The sequence below is a fragment of the Typopeltis vanoorti genome, chromosome 5 (genome assembly GCF_054136105.1).
Source record: "Typopeltis vanoorti isolate ZY-2024b chromosome 5, IOZ_Tvanoo_1.0, whole genome shotgun sequence".
Classification (NCBI taxonomy): domain Eukaryota; kingdom Metazoa; phylum Arthropoda; class Arachnida; order Uropygi; family Thelyphonidae; genus Typopeltis; species Typopeltis vanoorti.
In genome coordinates, this window is record NC_143553.1 from 146,373,396 (window position 1) to 146,396,085 (window position 22,690).

The 22,690-nt window shown below is 34.5% G+C and overlaps 1 protein-coding gene across 1 annotated transcript in view; it reads left to right on the forward strand.

Moving 5' to 3' along the window:
• The first annotated feature begins 2,843 nt into the window (after positions 1 to 2,843).
• The window catches only part of RpL7 (ribosomal protein L7), a 56,859-nt gene continuing 37,012 nt past the window's right edge, over positions 2,844 to 22,690 (forward strand). The window contains exons 1-2 of the mRNA XM_090392820.1: positions 2,844 to 2,908; positions 15,818 to 15,929. Of these exons, the coding sequence (XP_090248946.1) occupies positions 2,889 to 2,908; positions 15,818 to 15,929 (132 nt within the window). The 5' untranslated portion in view covers positions 2,844 to 2,888. The remainder of the gene's footprint in view (positions 2,909 to 15,817; positions 15,930 to 22,690) is intronic.

Genomic DNA, 22,690 nt, shown 5'->3' on the forward strand with positions numbered 1-22,690 from the left:
TGACAATTCTATTGTCTCAGGAAACAAAGCGAATAATAATGGTTATTTGTTCTGTTTTACTTGCATCAGGTGTGCAGTCTAAAATTATGGAATAATATTTAGATTTTCGAATTGATAATAAAATTGTATCCTGATTGCGTTACTTACAGTTTCCAATATTTCATTTTGACTGTCTTTACTCAAATAGTGTACTCTATTGTTTCGTTGTAGGGCCCTTTCAACATGATTTTCCATAACGGGATCAAACATCGCAAACAGTTCTACTAATTTTAAAAAATTGCCGTTATTCCTTTCATATAATTTATCAGATGATACGCGAAAAGCTAAATTTTGGCTACCAAGGAATTTTATAATTTCAATCAAGCGTTCTAAAACACTCGTCCAATGTTTCTTTTCCATTTCATACTTGCTTTGAGTCTGGAAATGAATAGAAATTTTTTTATTTGTAATTTTTTCAAGTTCCTTCCATTTTATGTGAGTTAAACTAGTATCATGTCTATGTAAAGTTGTACTTACATTTCTCCAATCGTTATAACCTTCTAAAAGACTCAGTAGGTGCGACAAGTTTGCAACAAAAGCAAAAAATAGAATTTAAAGTTTCGGAATAAATGAGCCATGTTCTTGACAAGAGCTCCGGTTTTCCATTTTCCTATAATAATACGTGTCGCCAAATTTACGACCATATGTATCTCTGGGATAATTTTACTTTGAATAGGCACCATTTCAATTAAAACAACTCATAATTTTTCATCAATATTTCCCCAATTCACCTGGATCTTCTAAATTTACAGAGACTAACAATGTATTAGTTTTGTGGTCAACTACAACTAAATCTTGTTGTAGTTGACTAAATCCTAACTATTTTTCACTTAAATCATGTTCAATTATCTTGTTCAATAGTTGCAATAGTACTTTCATACGAACTGGATGATGTGCACGGTTCATCGACTCTGATTTCTGATGTATCGAGTTGGTTACAATCTGCATCAGAATATTTTAATATTTTAACAAATTTATTAAGATGCCCAGTTTGTTTCTTAATATCTGCTTCTTTCGTAGCATGACGCTTACGATTTTGTGCACCGAATAACTTTTTTTTTAATTTTTGATTCCATTTCTATTTTATACCCACAAGAAATTATTACACAACACGACACAGAGACGAAATAATAGTCGCACTGCGCTACTGTCAATAGCCTACTGAGATGTGTACCATATGACTGGTTAACTAGCAACAAATGTTTTGTACGAAAATTCGTTTCTGCTCATGAAAACCGTTTACCGTTTCACTTTAGATAGATTGCGGTAGGCACAATTTTCTGCAGGCAAGCATTTAACCTGCTATAGCTGCAAAATTGTAAACAGCTGGCTGATCAAAGAGGCGGCAATATACTTTTTTTTTAAATTTTTATTTAGTGTATCCGGCCTTATTTATTTTAATATTGATTATTCTAAGAATTTTTTTGTTTTTATGATAAAAATTTTGTTTCTTAAAAGTTAACTTATGAACCGTTCCCTGGCGGCAGCTCCCCCATCGTAGCGGCGCCCGCCTGCACTGCATGCCAGCTTCCGCTGGCCCTGTTGGCCACCATCATTACTTAAGTTTCCTTCAATTAAGCTAAGAACGCAAAGACTTCCTGATACATATCCGATTATGTTTCAGTTCTTTCCTACCGAACCAACTAATGAATATGGGCCAGAAACATTGCATTTTCAAGCTACAGATAATCGCCACTCGGTGAATCATGGGATTGTAAACAACTAGAATCACATGCAAAACGTGTCTAGAATTGTCTTTAGTCTAAAATATTTGTCCCAAGGCAGTGTCAGTTATCATTTGGTTCAGCGTTTCTAAGTAATATGTTGGTGTTTATCAATAAAGCAACTTTCATATTGGACTTCAACGGAAATGCCTACGATGCAAATTATTATTTGCTTTATGAAAACGCTTTTCTTGATCATCGAATTCCATTTTCTTCAAAGTTCATTTCTCTTCATTCATGCGTTTGTAAACTGCTATAGTTTCTGCACCACAAAATGAAGCATATAATCATGAGGGTACTACTTGGGAAACTGAGAAAAGATTCTGCTTCAGATGGCATGAAACCCACGCACTACTCCTTGGAGGAATGTAGTGAACGAGGGTGTCTCCAAGTAGTTCTATGGAGCTGCAAGAAATTTTTTAATATAATTTTCAATCAGCGTATGGTTAAGTATCTTTGGAGACAGATAAAAAAATGATCGTATGTTTCGCCAAACAGGCTTACAAGACCGCGACTTGTTGCAACCTGATCGAAACATCTTCCAAGATTTCATGTTTATATTTCCGTAGTTGTAGTGTTATAAAGCGATGTTTCTAGAACAGAAAATTAAGTAATCAATGGGATGTAAATAAATTACAGTAATTTGTAAATTATATATTTTCATCCCATTGTCTACGTAGTTTTCTCTTCTGTGATGTGTATGTATCTTGATCAAATTTCCCCAAAGTTGGATTAGTAACCTAATCCAACTTTCGGGAAACTTTTGAGCATGTAAAGCTGTCAGTTAGTATGCGATATGTTCTACAGTGTTCTCTTGCCTGTTACTAAGGGATTTATGGTTATTTCTTGACATTTTGATTTCTATCTGTATTGCAGGTTGTTGGCATTCGTAGTGTTACTACAAAATAATGTATCTCAGAAATGCGAAGTTTTCAGACTTATTTTTAATGTGTTTTTAATTTTTATAGTCTTATCATAATCCAGTAATAACATTGTATGGTATTAACTGACTGAATATACTATTTAATAAATAACGTTAACTCCGATTAACACTGAAGATCAAGGTTTGTTGGTGAGGTGGCGCTAGTGCGCATTCTTCTATGATTGTTCTACTGAGTTGGAAATATGGCTGAGGAAGTAGAAAAGTGAGTATATTCGCATTTTATTATAATCGCATTGCATCCGAATTAGTTTTTGATTTTGCCTTTTTTCTTAATTACGTAGCAGTAAGATAAATATATGAAAGTTATTACTGTGTAGTATAAGAAACGTTTCATATGGATATTTTAAAGTAAGGCCTTGATATTTCACTTTTACCAAGCGATAGAAACGTGATACTTTATTTGCAGTGATCTTCATTTTTTTATATGATTATTGCTGTAAAAATCACCTCGGACGTTTTTGCATCATATGCAGCTACATAAACGTGATAGTCAGTAGAAAATGTTTTCTATTTGTTGTAATTACATACAGTTGCCAGGGTACTTAAGGAAATGGAAGCAGTTCTGTTAACACACACACGCACGCACACATACCCATTTTATACCAGTAAACTTTATACCAAACCCACTTTACAACAAACTAATTGAATATTATATTTTTGATCGAAAGAAATTTATAATGTGCTTATTCTTCAATCATTACCCAGGAACGTATCATAACATATTTTTTTACCATAACAAAAATGACAGCGTTTTTTTTTTTTCTTTTTCGTCATTTCAGAGAGGAATGTCACTTTTATAAAAAATTCAAATGAGATTTGGCAGTTTAGTGTTTAAGGTCTTATCAAAGATATTCCTTATTTTAATCACATGTTGGGTATTATTTGTGTTGATAGTTGAGAAACTGTCACCAATTCATTTGCAATGTTAATTGGCCATGTGGAGAGAATTGCCTGACCACAGATGCTGTAGTTGCAGAGGTAGAATGTGTGGGGTATAGTATTTTCAGGTAAGATAGAATGGATGGAGGGGTATTGCTGATAGCAAATGAATTGCAGCCAAAAAGAGATCAGGAAGACAGGCGTATGGATGGCAATTCATTTGAGGAAATCTGGTGTGAAATAGAAGCTAGCAAGACAAAATATACAGTTGGTTGCGGCTATAGTTAGAAGTGTGTGTGTGTGTGTGCACATGCAAGGAATGGGGTGGAAGCATTGCTAAACTGGAACAACTGCAGTTAAAGTAATTATGGTAATTTCAACTATGGAGACAGACTGGAAGCATCACTTGGTAAAGAAGAAATGGAATTTATACAGCTGAGATAATTACTTGAAATGTGATGGCAGGGACCTAGTCATAGGATCAGATCTGTCCATTATTAAGATAGTTGCATTACCTCCAATTGGTGAGAGTGTCTTGACTTATAGGTTGCAAATGTGGATTAGCATTCCTAAAATATATATCTGCCAGAAATAGGAATACATTTTGGTAACTTATAAGTCATATATGGATTTGCTTGTTTTGCACAAGTTGTGAAGACGTCACATCAAATAATGGCAATGATGCGAAGGATCCTGACATGCAGAAATAGAGAGGTTATGATGCCATTGTGTAAGGCCTTGATCAGGCCTCGTACAGATTGTCAGAGAATTGGTTGCTGAGGATATGTTGGAAAGGGTCCAGAGAAGATTCACAAAGGTGGTCAGTGGTCTCTAGAATGTAAAGTAACAGAACAGATTGAGAGAATGTAACGCTGGGCCTCGTAAATAGGAGGAAGAGGGTGGGGAATATGATTGAGACATATGAGCTAGTCAGGGGTTATCAGGTTGAAATGGAAGAGATTTTTCATAGAATGAGAGAGGAGGTGATCACTGGAAATTGTATGGATGTTTTTCTGATCACATATAGTAACCTGCAATTTGGCAAGTCAGACATATCTATATTTAGAACTATATCTATATTTATAATTTTAATATAAGAACATTATCTTTGTATATAAGTTATATAACTTTGTAAGTTTTCTGATTAAATTACTCACAAAAAGATTACTTAAGGCTGTGCCCTCTTAAGGAAAAGAAATTCACAGAGGAGAATCTGACTTGCTCATTTTTATTATTTCTTGCATCAAGGAGAGGTTAATGTTTTCTAAATTTATTTATGATGTATTATGCCCCTTGCTATTTCTGCTCTTTCAAAAATGGCAAATGCATTTGTTTTCCAAGGTCAAACTGTGACTGGATATTTCTCTTTAGGTGTTCCTGTGGAATATGCAGGAAGCTGTGTGGCAAATAAGTGGTGCTCTAGAGATTGGATTCTCCACCGTAACAATGCTCCCACTCAATTTTTGTTTTATGCAAGGCATTGAAGAAAAGATTTGATGGCATCAGGATTAAAAAATGTTTTTGCAATAGTCTTATGGCTCACTTGTGGAAAACCACTTTGAAGTAGAAATCATGAGAGTAATTTGGTGTCTTAAAGAATGTAGCTGAATGTTCTGATATATTTGGTGATCATAGTAATGGTTTTAGCAATACTAACTTATTAATATTGATTGTGTGAATATTACAAGCATTGTGCTTAGTTGTAATTTTTAAACGAATTTGGTGAATTTTCTTATTTGTTTTACTATCTGAATAAGTCATTTTGCTAGGCCTACACCAACGTTGCAGTATAGCTGATATAGTCAAACATTTGATTATGATAATTTGAGTTTTAGAGTGCATTTTTGGAGAAGATTGCTTTAGAGGAAATAATTATTTGTATCGTTTGTCTTGCTTTAAGGTAGGATCTACTCATGTGCACTGCTTTTTCCATCTTGTATGGTCTTGGGCAGTTTTATTGTTGACATATGCTGTGTGCATGTCTTTAGTTAGGCAATCAAGCCATACATTCTTTCTACTCCTGTGGAATCTTTCCTGTTTTGAGACTGCAATTATATAGCTTGGCCAAGGGAATAGCCAGTTAAGCTGAACACTTAGCATCCCTGCTGATATCCCATCGGTTCCTATTTGCAGAATTCTTATTCGGTTTGTGCAACAACTTAGTATCTTCTCATCCAATATTCAAATTATTGCACCTGTTATGATAGTACTACATGAAAAAATTACATCATTACAAACTTGTTATCAGCAATTTTCTTCTAAATTCATCTGTTATTGATAGTGATGTTTTCTCCCTGGAGCAGGACACCAGAGTGTACAGAGGTTTGAAATTGGAAGTGATCACTATTTAGTCTTGAGCAGGATAAAATTGAATTTCATATTGAAAAGAATGACATGTAAGAAAGTTTTAAAGCGAATAAAAGTTGAGCAGCTCTCAGATGTCAACAGTAGACTAAAATACACAGATTATTGAAGGAAAAATGAAAGAGTTTGAGAACAGGAACAACCTTGGAGATTCACTGGCAAGGCTTGAAGAAAACCCTGATTGATTCAGCTAGAGAGGCATGTGGTGAAGTTGTCTGCAAGGATAGAAAAATTAGAACTCCATGGTGGACACAGGAAGTTAAAGAGGCAGTGAAGGAAAAGAAGAAAGCATATCAAAAGATCCTGCCAAATAAGTCAGCTTGTGCTCTTAGAGAATACAGAGACAAATCTAAGAAAGCTAAACAGTGTGTAAAACTAGCTAAACAAAAGTCATGGGAGGACTTTGGCAAGAATATAGAAAATAAATATCAAGAAGGTGGCAAAATATTCTGGAGAGTTGTTGAAGAAGCTTAGGAATGGAGGAAAGAGTGGTGTAAACAGAGTTAGAGATGATAAAGGTGACATGAAAACGGCAGAAAAAGATATCCTTGTAGTATGGAGTAATTACTTCAAAAAATTGCTAAATGAAACAAGCAGTGATAGTACAATGGTAAAAAATTCTCAACAGGAATACATATCCATACTTGAAGTAGAAAAAGCCATCAAAGGCCTGAAATGTGGAAAGGCAGCAGGAGTAGGTGATATTCGACCAGAAATGCTGAAGTATGGTGGTATAAGAATCTTACAGTGGCTGCACTACATAGTTCAGAAAGCCTGGACAGAGTGGCAAATTCCTGATGATTGGAGTAGAGCTCTCATAGTACCCATATATAAAAAGGGAAATAAAACAATGTGAGAATTAGAGAGGCATTTCCCTACTGAGTGTTCCTGGTAAGATTTATGCCAGTATACTTGAGAAACGGTTGAGAAGAATGGCAGAAGAAAAGCTTGGTGAGGAACAAGCTGGATTCAGGCCAAATAGAGGCTGTCAGGATCATATCTTCACTTTATGACAAATAGTGGAGAAATCATGGGAATATAACAAACATCTGTCTTTAAGTTTTGTCGATCTGGAGAAGGCATATGACAAGGTACCAAGAGTGAAGCTATTCAATATGCTGCAGTTATATGGTGTCAATGGGACATTATATCAAGCAATACTTAGTCTGTTGAGTTGTAAGTCAGCAGTTAGAATAGAAGGAAGTACAGGAAGATGGTTTAAGGTTAAATCTGGTGTGAGACAAGGATGTACATTATCCCCCCTCTGTTATTCAATATCTATATGGATCACATTATGAAGGAAAGTGGTATTAACAGATTCGCTGCCATGCTACTTCGGCATAGTCTGTTCCCGTACGCCGAGCAATTTCATTTCTTCAAGGTCAGTACGGTAATCTCGTTGCTGGTTGTAAGCGTCATACGAGCATACTCATAGTTGGCAGCGAACTTGTTAAACATGATATCATAATTGGAGATGTTAATCTCAGCTCCTTTGCTTTATGCAGACGATGTTATTTTTCTAAATAAATCTGCTACAAGTCTGCAAGATTCCCTGACTAAATTGAATAACTGTTGTAATAAATATGGAATAATGAAGGTCAGCAATTAAAAGACAATGAAAATGGCAACTGGGTTGTGAATGGAGAACCTGTGGAACAAGTAAAACATTTCGGCTACTTAGGCACGATTTTTAGTGAAGATGGTAAATTAAATATGGAAATAGACAACAGAATTAACAAAGCTGCTATGGTAGGAAGTCAATTGAATAAATTCATATGGAATAAGACAGAAATTAGTCAGAACACTAAATTATCTGTATACGACAGTTTTCAAGCCAATTTCAACTTATGGATCTGAGAGCTGGGTCAGAAGTAAAACTCTTGACCAAAGACTAGAGACCGCAGATATGAGAGTCCTGAGAATGATTAGATGTGTGAACAGATGGCATCAGTGGCAATATCATTAAAAACAAGGATATTAAGAAAGAACTTGACATTGTCAGCATCCAGGAATGCGTTAGCAGAGCTAATCTCAGGTGGTATTGTCACTTAAACAGAATGGGCAAGGAAAGATTAGCAAAACAAGTGTTCTCTGCCAGGTTGGCAAAAAAAGACCCAGAGGAAGACCAAGATATAGGTGGATTGATATGGTAAAAAGTGCCTTAGATGATAGAAATGTAAGATCTGATAATGTTGGAGTCTTGACAAGTAACAGCCTGATTTGGAGGAAAATTGTAGATTGGAAGTTGGTAATGATGTAAATTTTTCATGTAGTACTATCATATCCTGTACACCCCTTGAGGGTACATGACATTTCATGATGATGATGATGATCGATAAAATTATACAGTTTGGTATAATTCAAAATTATGGTAAAAATAAAATCTATTATCATAACCCCAATAATGTTCTAAAATAAGAACTAACAAATGTTATGTCTTTAAATTGTAATGTCCAAATATTTAAAGAGACGAAGTAAACACGAGCACTACGAACACTACTACTTGAACAAACTGCATATAAACAACAGTGGAACTGCAAAACGGACAGTGCTGCTAGCGTCCTTCTAAGTGCTACAAGATGGATTTTTATTATTTTTTTTACTAAATAGGATTGTTGGTGATATAAATATTACAAGCAAATATAAATAAATTAATAAATATATTTATATATCAAAAAATTGAGGGTTCTGCAGTTCCACAGTGCCTATGCATGAGCTGCCCTTGCTTCTAAGCCACTTCTTACTGTATTAATACACATAAATCTTGATCTTCCTTTGGGTCTTTTTTTCCTGCCATTCTGGCACACTTTCTTGTTGTGTTTTCTAACCTTTCCTCTGCCATTTTGTTTAAGTGACCATACCACCTGAGATAGCTCTGCTAACACATTCCTGAATACTGACAATGTCAAATTCTTAATATCCATTGCCATCTGTTTACTCTGTTCTTTCTCAGAACTGTCATCTGTGGCCTCTCCAGCCTTTTCATTGAGATGCCCTAACTGCATTTTGAATCATAAAGTCATGAGCCTAGTGAGAATCATTGTTACTTAATGGAGCATAAATTTGCTACTAAAAAACTGCTACTTTTTAGGTGATTTATATAATCTGTTTTCTGAAACTTGTCAGTGTTTATTTTTCCCTATATACTGTTTATACAGGATAATTGATTAATGTGAATTTGATATGTGCGATTGAGTGAAATGCTACTATTTCCTGCTTTAAGCAAGTGATTAATCAGTTAACGTTATTTTTTTTGTTATCCGAAATTTTACATTTGTCGCCAATCTGCAGCGAGCAGAAAAGCTGGAATTCATTAAGAGATATGAAAGTGGTGCTAGTACCACAATGATTGTGCGAGACCTGGGATACAGCAAGTCTACAGTTTGTACTAAATTAAATAACAGCAAAAAATACAAATAACACTGAAAGTTGCTACTGGTTCTTTATGCATGCAGATCACCTGAAATAGAAGCCATTTAATGATTGAGATAGAGCATCTTCTATGACTCTGGATTGGGGATTATAACCAAAAAAGAATACCTCTTAGTACACAGAATATTCAGACAAAAGCTCTCAATATATTTACCTCATTGAAAGAGACCAAATTTCAAGAGGAATGTAAAAGCTCTACTGCGAGTTTAGAATGGTTACTGTTTTAAAAATCGAGCTGAGTTTAATTGGGAAATCTGCTAGTGTTGATAAAGATTCTGTGGCCAAGTTTCCTGAAGAATTGCAGAGGATAATTCAGGAGGCTGATTATGACGGTCGGCAATATTCAGTGTTGACAAAACTGGTCTCTTTTGGAAGCGCATGCCAACAAAAACTTACCTAGCTAAAACTGAAGCATCTCAACCAGGATACAAAGTATCTAAAGGGTGTCTTTTATTTTTACGCTTTTATTAGAAGGCAATGCATAGGCTTTAAACTCAAGCTTATGTTAGTTTATCATGCACAGAATCTAACATTATTGAAGAAATCACACAATTGGAAAAGAACTTGGATTTAATGAACTGGATAATGGAGTGAGAAACTTGCTCAATTCCCATTCAGAACAGTTAAGCAAAAATGATCTCCTTCAACTAGACGAACAGCATGCATATGAAGAAGACAAGGAGTGCGAACAAAAAGAGAATGTTACAACTTAGAAGCTAACTGCAAAAGAACTTGGGCTAGTTTTCAATCACATTGAGCATGCTAAGGAAATTTTGTTTGCTGATCCTGATATGGAACAAAGCTTCGAAGCCCACTGAAATCTTGATAAATGATAAAGCGATTGCCAACTATCAAAATGCATGATAAGATGAAAAATTCGAGCACAATTCAAACATCTTGACTTAACTTTTTTGTAAAAGAGTAACTCAATCAAATGTTTAGACATTAAAAAAAATTTAAGCAATTGATTTTTATTAACTTTGATTTTATCCTCTAATATAGCTTATACTTTTTTTTTTTTTTTTTTTTTTTCCCTCCAAATTTACTGATGGATGAATTATAATTATTCCTATTGTTTATTGTATTTGCTTAACGTGATTTCACTTGGCGTGCGTTAATTGATGGATTAATTAATAGTGTTAAGCAAGGTTCTTCCTGTACTAATAGATAACCAGTATTTCACCTACATATCAGAATATCACTTAAATCTACTGGTCATAAAAAATTTTTCTCTCCCATAGTATGAATTGTGGTAAAAGGTGTGTGTTTATTTACTGTCTTTTCAATTTTAGCAACAAAGAGAACATCTTTAATAGAATTTTTAAAACAGTCAAATTCAAATTATGTGTGATGATTTGTAAGCCCGACCAGTGGCGGATTAAGGATAGTTGTGGCCCCTAGGCAAATTATATTTGGGGGCCCAAAAAAAAAAAATAATAAAAAGTTAGGTGACAAATAAATGAAATTTTGAACATCTGGATTTTTCTGCTTGTTCAAAATACGTATGAAAACGTAATAATTGTTTTGAAAAAATTTTCGCTTAAAATAATCAAGGTTTTTATGATGTTTACTGAAAACATTAATCTATTTTAGGAAAATGTCTTGGCTTGGGGACCCCCCCCCCCCCAAAGCCTGGGGCCCCTAGGCACGTGACTCATTGCTTTAATGGGTAATCTGCCACTGAGCCCGACGTGTCTTCAGCACGTTGCATGCTTCTTCTATTCTGCTGTCTTCTAACCCATTGCCAGTCTTCCATGACAATTTATTTCACTCTTCACTTTATTTCAGCTAAGTTTTGGAAAGGAATGCAAACATGCTGCCATTTTATGGCATGGATAAGTTTCTCCTTTGAAATTTTCGAAGTATCTAGAAGTAGACTCCCTACTGGACTCTGATTTCCTTACCTAATTCTTTACATCATTTTAATACTGTTCTACTACTGAACCTATGTCAGTAGTTTATTGAATTTAACTTTATAATAGGCTGTATTAAAAATGCACTTCACGTATACAGACACTTTAGAATTCATCTTTCTTTGGAAAGCACTAGAAATGTTTCCCAGGCAGTTTTCTTGTTGAAAGTTTATTTTACACCATAATGCAAAACACATCTCCTTGCAGATATGTCTAATGTTATGCATTAAAGGAAGGGCCACAACCCAGACTAGTTTCGACCGTTATTGAGGTCTCTTCAGTGGGAGCCAGGCCCAAGTGGAGATACCAGGCAGAAGCATTAGCAGGTCATCTCCACCTATAGGAGTTGCCAAATGGTGTGCCACCCGTTTTTAATAAATTACTCTGAATTTAGAGAAAGATGTTGAAAGTTTATTTTACACTGGGTTGAGTATAATAAATTTAGTTTAATCCTTTATCCAAGTGTGAGCAAACAAAGTTTGCACCTGAAAGTATCTTCAGGACTGGGGTAAGGTGGTACAACACCAGGACACTCCTTGCAAAGGTGGAGCAAGCTACCAACACTCCTAACTCAGTATCTCCCATAATGCAAAACACATCTCCTTGCGAATTTCTCTAAATCCAGAGTAATTTATTAAAAAAGGGTGGCACACCATTTGGTAACTCCTATAGGTGGAGATGACCTGCTAATGCTTCTGCCTGGTATCTTCTCCACTTGGGCCTGGTTCCCACTGAAGAGACCTCAATAAAGGTCGAAACTAGTCTGGGTTGTGGCCCTTCCCTTAATGCATAACATTAGACATATCTGCGAGGAGATGTGTTTTGCATTATGGGAGATACTGAGTTAGGAGTGTTGGTAGCTTGCTCCACCTTTGCAAGGAGTGCCCTGGTGTTGTACCACCTTACCCCAGTCCTGAAGATACTTTCAGGTGCAAACTTTGTTTGCTCACACTTGGATAAAGGATTAAACTAAATTTATTATACAGACAGTTTTCTTGCCAAGTCTATCTATCATAGCATTTTTTATGAAAATATATCATGAAACTGAAATGTCTCTCTCTTTACTTTGAAAAGGCATTGAAAACTGGTAATGAATTGTTCATAATGAAGGGTTAATTCATATAAATTATCAATAAGAAAGACAAATAATAAAGTTTACAGAAAATGGTCAACATTAGCAACAGAGCCAGACTAACTTTTCTTGATGTAATGTCAATAACATTGTCTCTAATTTCTCTTTGCAAGATAATTGTGTTTTTTAAATAAAACTAATTAAATACTTTTTCTTCGTGTATGTTCATGTATATAATTGCACCTTAGGCTAATTCATGTTGTGAATTGTGAAATAGGCTTATGTCAATACTACACTACATTATGATAATACTACATTACTATAATTCTCTTAGCACCCAAAAACGGTGCTAAGAGAATTATAACTGGTAGTGAAACAAATGAAGCTTTTAAATTATAAGTGGCATTTGCACCCATAGTGCTAGGCTGTCTCAAGAAAGCTGTTCTCTGTTTGAATCTAGTTGCTGATAGAGGGACTTTTGCCATTCAACAGGCTCCCGAGTTAGTCTATCTCTGTTATGGGCAAACAGGTTTTTTCTCCTGGAAGCATTTTGTAAATTCAAGAAATTCGACCATAGAACCCGCCAATTTGAGACAAATATATTCTGTTAGTGACCATGAGGTGAAGGCACTCTTTGCTGTTTATAATTAGCAGTTGTGTTGGAAATAGCTGACCCACTATCCGTAGGCCATTTGTTTCTGACCCAACATAGAGAGAATAGAAACTTAAGGAATGGACATGCTTATACTTCCAAGAACAGGGATGAGGGAGTACTGTACATATTATGATTCAAAGGTATGTCAACTCGACTAAAATTATTCTTATAAAATAAGCTAAGGAAAACTGTGTTTTAGAACCAAAATTATTGTTGTAAAATAAGCTAAGGAAAACTGTGGTTTAGAACCAAAATTATTGTTGGAAAATAAGCTAAGGAAATTGTGTTTTAGAACCATGTTAAACAGTTCAGAGTTAAAGTAACCAATCGGCTATAGCTAAGTGCATGATGTAGACAACGAGAGAGGGTGCCTGCAAGGAAGATATAAGGAGCGGCGCGCGGTTCAAACGCTCTCTTGTTTTTCTGTTCCTGTTTGAGCCTGAATAGCTGAGGAAGCTTGTCGCCGGTGACCAGCAAAAATCTCCCGGTTGCTGTTATAACCGAGTCGGACAAAGCTACCTGTGGAATGAAGCCAGATTTTGAATAAGGAGCCATTGGTGAACCACGGCAATGTAAAGTCAGCGAAGGACAACCTTTGAAGAAGAAGATAAGTAAGTCGCAGTAGCCATAGAAGCAAGTGGCTAGTGAATACGGAAGTCCTGCCATATCCGAAATGAGAGCGTGGGGGAAGTCACGGAAACCCCATTAGTAAAGACAAGATGGTAAAGTACAACCTTTTTATCTATCTTATATAATTATAAACGTAAAGAAGAAAAGGGGCAAGGATTTGAAGGGCTCCATGTATTTGTTTGCTCATAGTGCCTTAATGACTGTGTTGGACTGATTGTCTGTGTCAAGAAGACTTTGCTATTCTAAATTTGTGCCGAAAAGGGAGCATAACTCTTGAACAATTTGTTAGGAAGAAGCTAATAGCTGTAGTATTGAATGTTAGCCTGACTTATACTTAAAGTGTGGGGCATAGAAACTTTACAGAGTTGAACTTTGTCTTCCATGTTGGAGTTTAAATGAGTGTGAATTTGATATGCCATGTGTAAACCTTACTTACAAATGTACATAGAAAATGAGTATTGATTAATTCTGTAAAGATGAATCAAGTTTGAGCTTAATTGTAATGCAGAGATATCTAGTTGAAATAAGCTTAGAGAATGAAATTTTGGATCACTTAATCTAAAAAGGGGGGGGGTTCAGACTTTCAATTCTGAACAAGTGGGTAATTTAGCAATGAAGTTATTATTTCAAATATATTTAGAATGTCTAATCAAAGGTGTATCTGTTCTAGTGTTATAATAAATGTATTCTTTTAAACCAAAGCTTATAAGTTCTGTTGTTCTAAGACTGACCTACCACTTATAAAAAAACTTTCGGACCTGTGTGAGTGAGGGGAAACATTTCATGCAAGATAGAGGGAGGGAGGGGGCACGACTGCTCACCACGTGATCCCTATGTTAACTAATGTTACCAAGATAATCAATTAAGTATCAGGAATTAGTTACCGGCTGGCACAGTCGTTCTAAAATATAAATTTGTCGGAAACGAAATCTCTGATACACAGGAATATAGGATAAATATAGTAGAAAATAAAGAATAGAAAGAAAATACAAGTTATAACAAGGGCTAGATAAGAGATATAACAATAGCGCAGCCAACTTAGGAGCAAAAGTAAGGATAAAGTAAGATAGGGAACTTAAGGGTAGGAGGTATAATAAATAAAATATAGAATATAATAATAATAAGAAAGAGAGTGAAACAGGGAAACAACGAGACGTAACACAGTAGTCTTGGCCAGCTAGCTATCTCTGATTGGCTACTGTTGAGATTGAACCCCTTAGATCTACCTAAAATGCTCTTGCCTACTCCCCATAGAGAATAAAAGGCATTAGCAGATTTATTTTATATTATGCATTTTATTTATTTTTTTAAAGGCATCTGTATTCTGTAAGTTATGCAGAAAATTGTTTGAGAATATTTCACAATTAATTAGCAGATGCAGGGTAGGCTCTACTTTATAAAGAGCATGAGAGATACATAGTGCCACCTGTTGTCATAGAATAAAATTACTTCACATTTGATACCTTGCTGATTTTTCCCAAAAAAATAAAATAAAATAAAATAAAACAGTTTACAAAGGAATCTCCTGATTGAAAATAAGACTATTACATTCATCGGAGGCTGTCTGTGATCAATTAATAACATGATAGTGAATAAGATGTTTAAAATGAGGGAAAAATTTGTAAGTCATGCAAATAAAATATAACAATGTATTTTGAATGCATTTAGAACAATAGGTTGAAAATTCACTCACCACTTGTCTCTGATAACTTGCCCATGTGAGTGGATTTTTGAAGTCTTGTCCTAGAGTATATTAAAAACAAACATGTATGTAAAGATATTGAAAGTTTATTTTTCACTAGGTTAGACTATAATAAATTTAGTTTAATCCTTTATCCCAGTGAGAGCAAACAAAGTTTGCGCCTGAAAATATCTTCAGGACTGAATATAGTGTTATACTATCTTACCTGGGTAAGTAGTACAACACCAAGGCAACTCGGAGCAAAGGCGGGGCAAGCTACCAACACTCCTATCCCAGTATCTCCCAATGCAAAACACATCTCCTTGTGGATATGTATACTGTTATGCATTAAGGGATTGGCTACTACCCAGACTAGTTTCGACTTTTATTGAGGTCTCTTCAGTGGGAGCCAGATTTTTTGTTTTCACATAAATTTTGGTTATACTTCATAAATGTTACAGCTTTTTCTCTTCATTTTGTTAAAGGCCTGCTGCAGAAAAAAAACTTCCAGAAGTTCCTGAGACACTTCTTAAGAAAAGAAAAAGGAAACAAGAGCTTAAAGCAAAGGCTATTCAAAATGCAATTAGACAGAAAAAGGTTAGTATATGCCATTAGAACTGATTATATATCTGATAATAATCCCCCTCCCCTCTCAATTTCAGCACCATTGCAGAATGCATTCATAAAGTTATCCAGTTGTGAATTAGCTGTGTAAAGGGGCTGAACAACCTAAAGATGTTCATAGACATTCGTGCTTGGAGTGGAATTTGAATACTAGAGTATGCTAGTTGCTTAGCCAACTAGGCCAGCTTAGTCTGTTCTCATCTTCTTTTTTAATTTGTTAAACTATGGCATAGCCAAGTAACTTGGCATTATGTAAATCACTTCTCTTCACGGTTTCGTCTCTTTTGCAGGATGAAAAATCAGTTTCTAGGATAGTTAAGACTTTGAAGTTACTGATAACTGCTCATTAGAACATTTCAGCATTATATTTTTAGTATTGGGTGCATCCACAGCATGTTCAGAAGAAATGAATTTAAATCTCAGCTAGGATGGGGGAAAGCTCAACTGAAAATGGTTAGTCTCATGGAGTGGTGTGATCATAAAACAGACAAAATTCCACACAAAACTGACAGAGTAGCAGATTGAAAATAGGGTTCTGGTGCCCAATCAATTGTATGTGGCCGTAACAGGCTGACCTAAAATGAAAATTGGCAGTGTCCTGGGATAGGATAACTGAGAATTCTTCATGTTAAGTTTTGATATTTTGTATCAAATACATCTGCTTAAGGATTCAAGTTGGGTAGATGAACGTAATTTTTTGTAAATTTATTGTAATTATTTACACAGGCAACTTTCACTATAGCGAACTCCTAGGGAGTACAGTAATTATAACAGAATTCTTTAGTGAATTTCTTTTAGCACATCATGCCACATGTTGGTCTTTGGTTGGAACCTTTTAATTTGTAGTAGTTTATAAGTGTTTACTATAGTGAGAGTTAACTGTAGTAATTATAACATTTGTATAAAAATTGAATAAATACCAATTTTTTTGTGATACTAAAATTGTGGCTTAATATTAAGGTAATTAGTTAATAAATTGCTCTTCTCTGTTTATTGTTTAACTGACCTGTGATGATTTATGCACCATTCTGAATTTGTGTGGAAAATTTCCCAATACCCACAAAATATTCTGAGGTCAGCATATATCCTGTATAACCAAGAAGCATATCTTTGTGCTATTGATCGTGATACACTGAAATTATATTTTCTGTATAGAAGTTTTCCTGTTGTGCTGTATTATAATAGCCTATAGATTTTTTTTTTTTATTAGGAAGGTACTGCTGATGTTATCCTTCCTAAAAAATAGTTGCAGCCAAAATACTATCAACAAAATTTTGTACAAGACCTCACTTTAAAACAAAAATAAACAAGACCACAATAAAACTGTAAACATTCTATATGTTAAAGGGATATCAGACAAAATAAACCGAATACTACAAAAATACAACCTTAAAGCCACCTTTAAACTTCCTGCAAAATTAAAGAACTTACACAAGTCATCCATGGATCCCCTCCCTTCTCTGGCCTACCCTGGAGTATACTGTATTCATTGCACCTGTAATTTTCCCTATATAAGGGAAACGACGCACAATTCCTATTAAAAATAAATAAATAATAAAAATGAACATAAACGACACATTAAATATGACTATGGTCAAGCAGTTCTCTCTGATCATGTCCTGAACACTTGACATAGAATTGACTGGAAAAGCACCTGTTGTTTACATCACTTTTTAGGAAATGCATAAGAGAACACTGCTCAAATACAGCAATAGATGGAATTGAATAAAAAGGAATAAAAAAAATCGAGTTTTGTGCAGAAGTGTGAAAATGTGTTAAGTAACCAAATGCAGATGTTTTAACAGATTTTGGAAGAATTTTTGATGAATGTGGAAATATCTAAAAAAATACAAGCAGTTGCAAATGTCTGTTGAAAGACAGGACAGAGTGAAATATTGAGAGGCAGCAAGTTAATCGCTGTTCTTTTGCTCAGTCGATTTTTATGGAACCCTGTGGGCATGCTATCCCGAAGGTGAGAATCAATTCATTGGTCAACATATTCACAGTTTGTGTATAGTTAACATTTGTTCCTAGATAAAGTAATGAATTCGATGAAAGCAAACCTGATTTTTTGGATGCTGGGATAATGCTTGTACGAATTAGAGGTTGGAGTTATGCAGAGAAGAGAAATCTTTTCAACTGATTAATATGTGAATATTGTTCGAAGGACAAGGATTAATTTTTATGAGCATTGAATATAACGAGTTGTCAGAATGTTTAAAGGTAGATCAGAATTTAGGGTTGTAAAGGTAAATATTCTTTCTAGAGTTTGATTTATATAGTGCAAGGCACTATACAAATCATCAAACTATCATGGGCAAAACTGGATCAGGTTTGGAGTCAACTAATGTTAGAGTTTATGTGGTACTCTAATTAGTTGCAAGGTATAGGGATAATAAGATCCTCTGTTGACTTAACATAGTGGAATCCATATCAATGGTTCCAGGTAGTAAAGCTAGCTTTATATGGATTGTTCCATTGCTATAGAAAGGAGGAAAAATTGTCAAGTAATATGATAGTGATTTAACAGTAAAAATTTATCTTATTTAACTTAAGAAGTGTGATGAATATTAAATTATTTAAGGAATTTACAACGTATACTGGAATATTAAAAGAAATTTTAATAAATACTTCCTGTATTTCGGCCATGTGACATTGCTATCTTTGTGGGAACATACAAATATGACACATGCATGCAGGCACTATGAAAAGCAAATGAGGCAGAAGATAAGAAACTATTGTTGTTCCTAAAGTCCTAATGATGCCTCCTAGCGGGCTATATTGGGTTGTCTTGGCCATTGGACTGATGTTCTCATGATGTAAGGCTCCCAAATTTGGGGCAATCTCATGCCTTGAGACTGCCCCAAATGTTGTAAATTCCTTAAATAATTTAATAGTCATGTTGCCAACTATAAGCCTTTCTACAAGAATTAAGAAGTATGATGTGAGTTAACTCTGCTACAAACCTTCAGTCGGTGGAGAAACACCAAGATTTTTATTATATGGTATCCAAAACATTCTTATGATCTTAAAAGGATATATATCAAGATCATAAATGCAAGACTTGGAGAAAAAGTAAGAAGCTAAGTTATTGACTTTCTGTTCCTAATAAAATGTAGTAGAACCATCTTAAATATAGAAGTGGAAGCATCATTAAAAATTACAACCGGTAACTTTGGATATGTTGATGTTGCAGATTTCAAACTGTATTAGGCCTACTAGCCTGTTCCAGCCTCATTCAATCTCAAAGGGTCTTCCACTGTTTTTTCCCATTTGGTTTATATTTTAACATTCTTTTTGATAGTCTGTTCAGTGACATTCTGTTCACATGTTGAATCCATTAATTATCTATCATTCTTAGAGTTGATACTTATAATTATTGTAAAATTCTTGTTTTTTTTTTTTCCGTATTGGGTTTAGCTAAAATGTTGAATATTCTTATGCTTATGTTTCTTTATTTGGAAAGATCTTGACATTGTCAGCATCCAGAATGCATTAGCAGAGCTAATCTCAGGTGGTATGATCACTTAAACAGAATGGGAGAGGAAAGATTTCTTTGTATTAATTTTGATTTAAGCATATCATTAATCATGCCTATAATTTTGATAAATTCATTAATTTTGTTTTGGAGTTGGTTCTTCAGTGTAGCTTATTACAACACAGATAATTAAAATTGTTGGTTCCCTTAAGTCGTAACTTTTTTTTTTTCAAACAATATTTTTATTCCATATTTGGTAGCAATCTTGTCAATGGCTATAGTTCATCTTTAGATCATCTGCATATAATGTATTTATTCACTAATTTCGTTCTAATTGAATTCCTGTGTTTTTACACGTTGCTATTTTGATCTTGATTTTTATCCATTCTGTAGATGTTGGCTTTTACTGTTTTTAGCATTTTTGGTATATATTTTCAACTGCATTTCAAAGTTTTTCTTTTTACTAGATCAGAGGCTTTTTATAGCCTATGAGTAGAATATGGGTAATTGGGTTGAATTCTCTGTGCTTTCTATATAGTTTTTCTTTTTCAGTATTTGCTGTATATATTTTGTTTGGAATTCAACAGACTTCCAGACAGTGGAAGAAATTATTCTTCCAGTTGTCCTGGAGCTATTCTTTATTGCAAACATTCATTTAATAGATTTCAGTCCCTTATGCAGATCCAAGCCAGAATATTTAAATAGTTCCATATTTATGTCATCATTTCCTGATGCTTTTTTATTATACAGTTTCAGTTAATTCATCTAATGCTCACATCAAATTCCTGATATATATACCCTCAAGGGGTGTACAGGATATGATAGTACTACATGACAAATTTACATCATTACTAATTTCTTATCTGCAATTTTCCTCCAAATCGGTCTGTTACCTGTTAGTCTCTTATTCCAACATTATCAGATTTTATATTTCTAAATTCTAAGGCACTTTTTACTGTATCAATCCACCTGTATCTTGGTCTTCCTCTGGGTCGTTTTCCTGCCAACCTGGCAGAGAACACTTGTTTTGCTAATCTTTCCTCGTCCATTCTGTTTAAGTGATCATACCACCTGAGATTAGCTCTGATATGATAAGATCTCACCAGTTTCTTTTTGTTTGTCACCCCTATTATGTTGATCTAGTACTTATCCAATTCATCAGCTAGCTCAATTTCTTTGCCACTCAGATTTCTTATGTTGATAGTAATAATCTTGAACTCTGGTGATGTTGAGTTGGGGTGCGATTTAGGATTTGTTCCGGTAGCTGACTTTTTGCTGTTTGCCCTGGTTCCCTGGCAAAAACAACCAGGCCCTTGTTTCAGTTAATTTATCTAATGTTATGGTTTCTAATTTGTTACTATTATTATGTTAGTCATAAAATCATTCTGTAAGTTTTCATAATTATTCTATCCCTTTGCTCATGGGTGCTCATGTTTTTGCACTGCTGTGGTTAAATGATTAAGGTTAGAATATCCATGCTTATTCCAAATGTCTTTATCTGAAGAATAATAAACAAGGCCAACAAAAAAAAAGTGTTGACCGCACTTCATATCCAGTTAACCATTCTACTGCATTGTATTGTATTGAAATAGAGAAGTGTCTCAGATACTCAGTTTTTGCATCTTTGTGTTTACTCAGTAAATTTGAAAGGGGAGGACATGGGTTACCTCTTTCGACAACACTCATACAGTGCACAAAAGTTCTGGCAGAAAACTGAACATTCATTAGATCGCAATGTTGTGTCCCATTGTAAATATGGATAAAAAATTATACATTTATGGAAAATTATGTATTAAAACTCGTATCACATCAGTTCACACTTTACACTTGCAAAAACAGCAACTCGTAACAAATGGATGTTCAGTTGGATAGGTTGACACTAACCAATCAACAGCCACTGATTTTTAGATGCTATTGTCTCAGCATTCACCTTGCTTCACCCTCTGGAGTGGTTTAAAACAACTGGAACACTAAGATTTTGACTCGTGCCATTTGTATGTCTGATCAAAGGGTTCAAAGGTGTATGTATTTTGAACTCGCACCTATTAATGCGAATGTGATGGGATGTTTACGTGTCAGTGTTCTCTTCATGAAGCATTAGTATATTAGTGTTAATTTTAGGAATCACAAACACACACCTATTAACGCAAAATGCATGTCAAAGATCCTCTTCATGAAGCATTAATATATTGTGTTAATTTTAGGAATCACACGAAGTCTTTGAAGGGAATAAATGCAAAAATATATCAGTGATATTGGTATTCCATGGATGCACCGCACACCCGGAATATTTGCCCATGATATATATATATATATATATATACTATCTTACCAGAGATCAGACTCTCAGTTGGCTTAGTGCCAAGAAGAGTTAATTCATGTTGAATGGGAGAAATGAATAAGGCAATGTACAAATTTGTTACCAACATGCATAAGCATAAAATTTTCCAACTATTACACAAGCAAAATAGATACCACTTTAAAAACTTCAATGTTCATAAAAGAAAAGTTAATTTTCTGACATGTAATAATAAACAATTCATCCCACAAGATGGATTGATAACCCTATTATTGGAATGGATTCTCCTTCTTCTGACATGCACAGAAGTGTTGAAGGGTCTCTTATCTGTGGACGTACAGTATATGGTTACTGTTATCAAAAATCCTCAAATGTTTAGCCTTTTGCATCTCAGAATTAAGAACGTTAAGGAATAATCGGGAGAAAATTTGACAAAGAACATTTGTCGAAATTTGAGTTTTGTGTTAATCTTTTAATCTTATTCTTCCATAAATCTTAATTCCATAATTTTTTTAATAATGAATACTGCCATGTCAAATTTGAGGATTTGTTCAGAAAGCACTGATATGCTACTACATCAACCCTACTTGTACCTTTTGAGTGTATTTTTTTACATCTTCCAAGCAAATTCAGATGAGTATAAATACAGTCAAATTGTGATTTTTTGAGTTTATTTTCATGCTATAATGTGTAACCAAGTGAAAAATAAACTTTCAATTCTTCATCAATATTTTTATGCTCTCTTTCAGTAAGTGAATTTGACTTTAAGTGCTCGTTAAAACAGCCCTTAGCATTATGGCAGAAACAAGTGAAAAAGCATGGAGATTTCTTTTCAAGAAAAGCAAAGAATTTGAGTGTTTGATAAGCTGCCCAAAATGAGTCAGTGTAGTGCTGCTGTACATTTAAAAATTTCACAACCACTCTTGTGTAAGATCTTAAAAAAACAGGTCGAACATT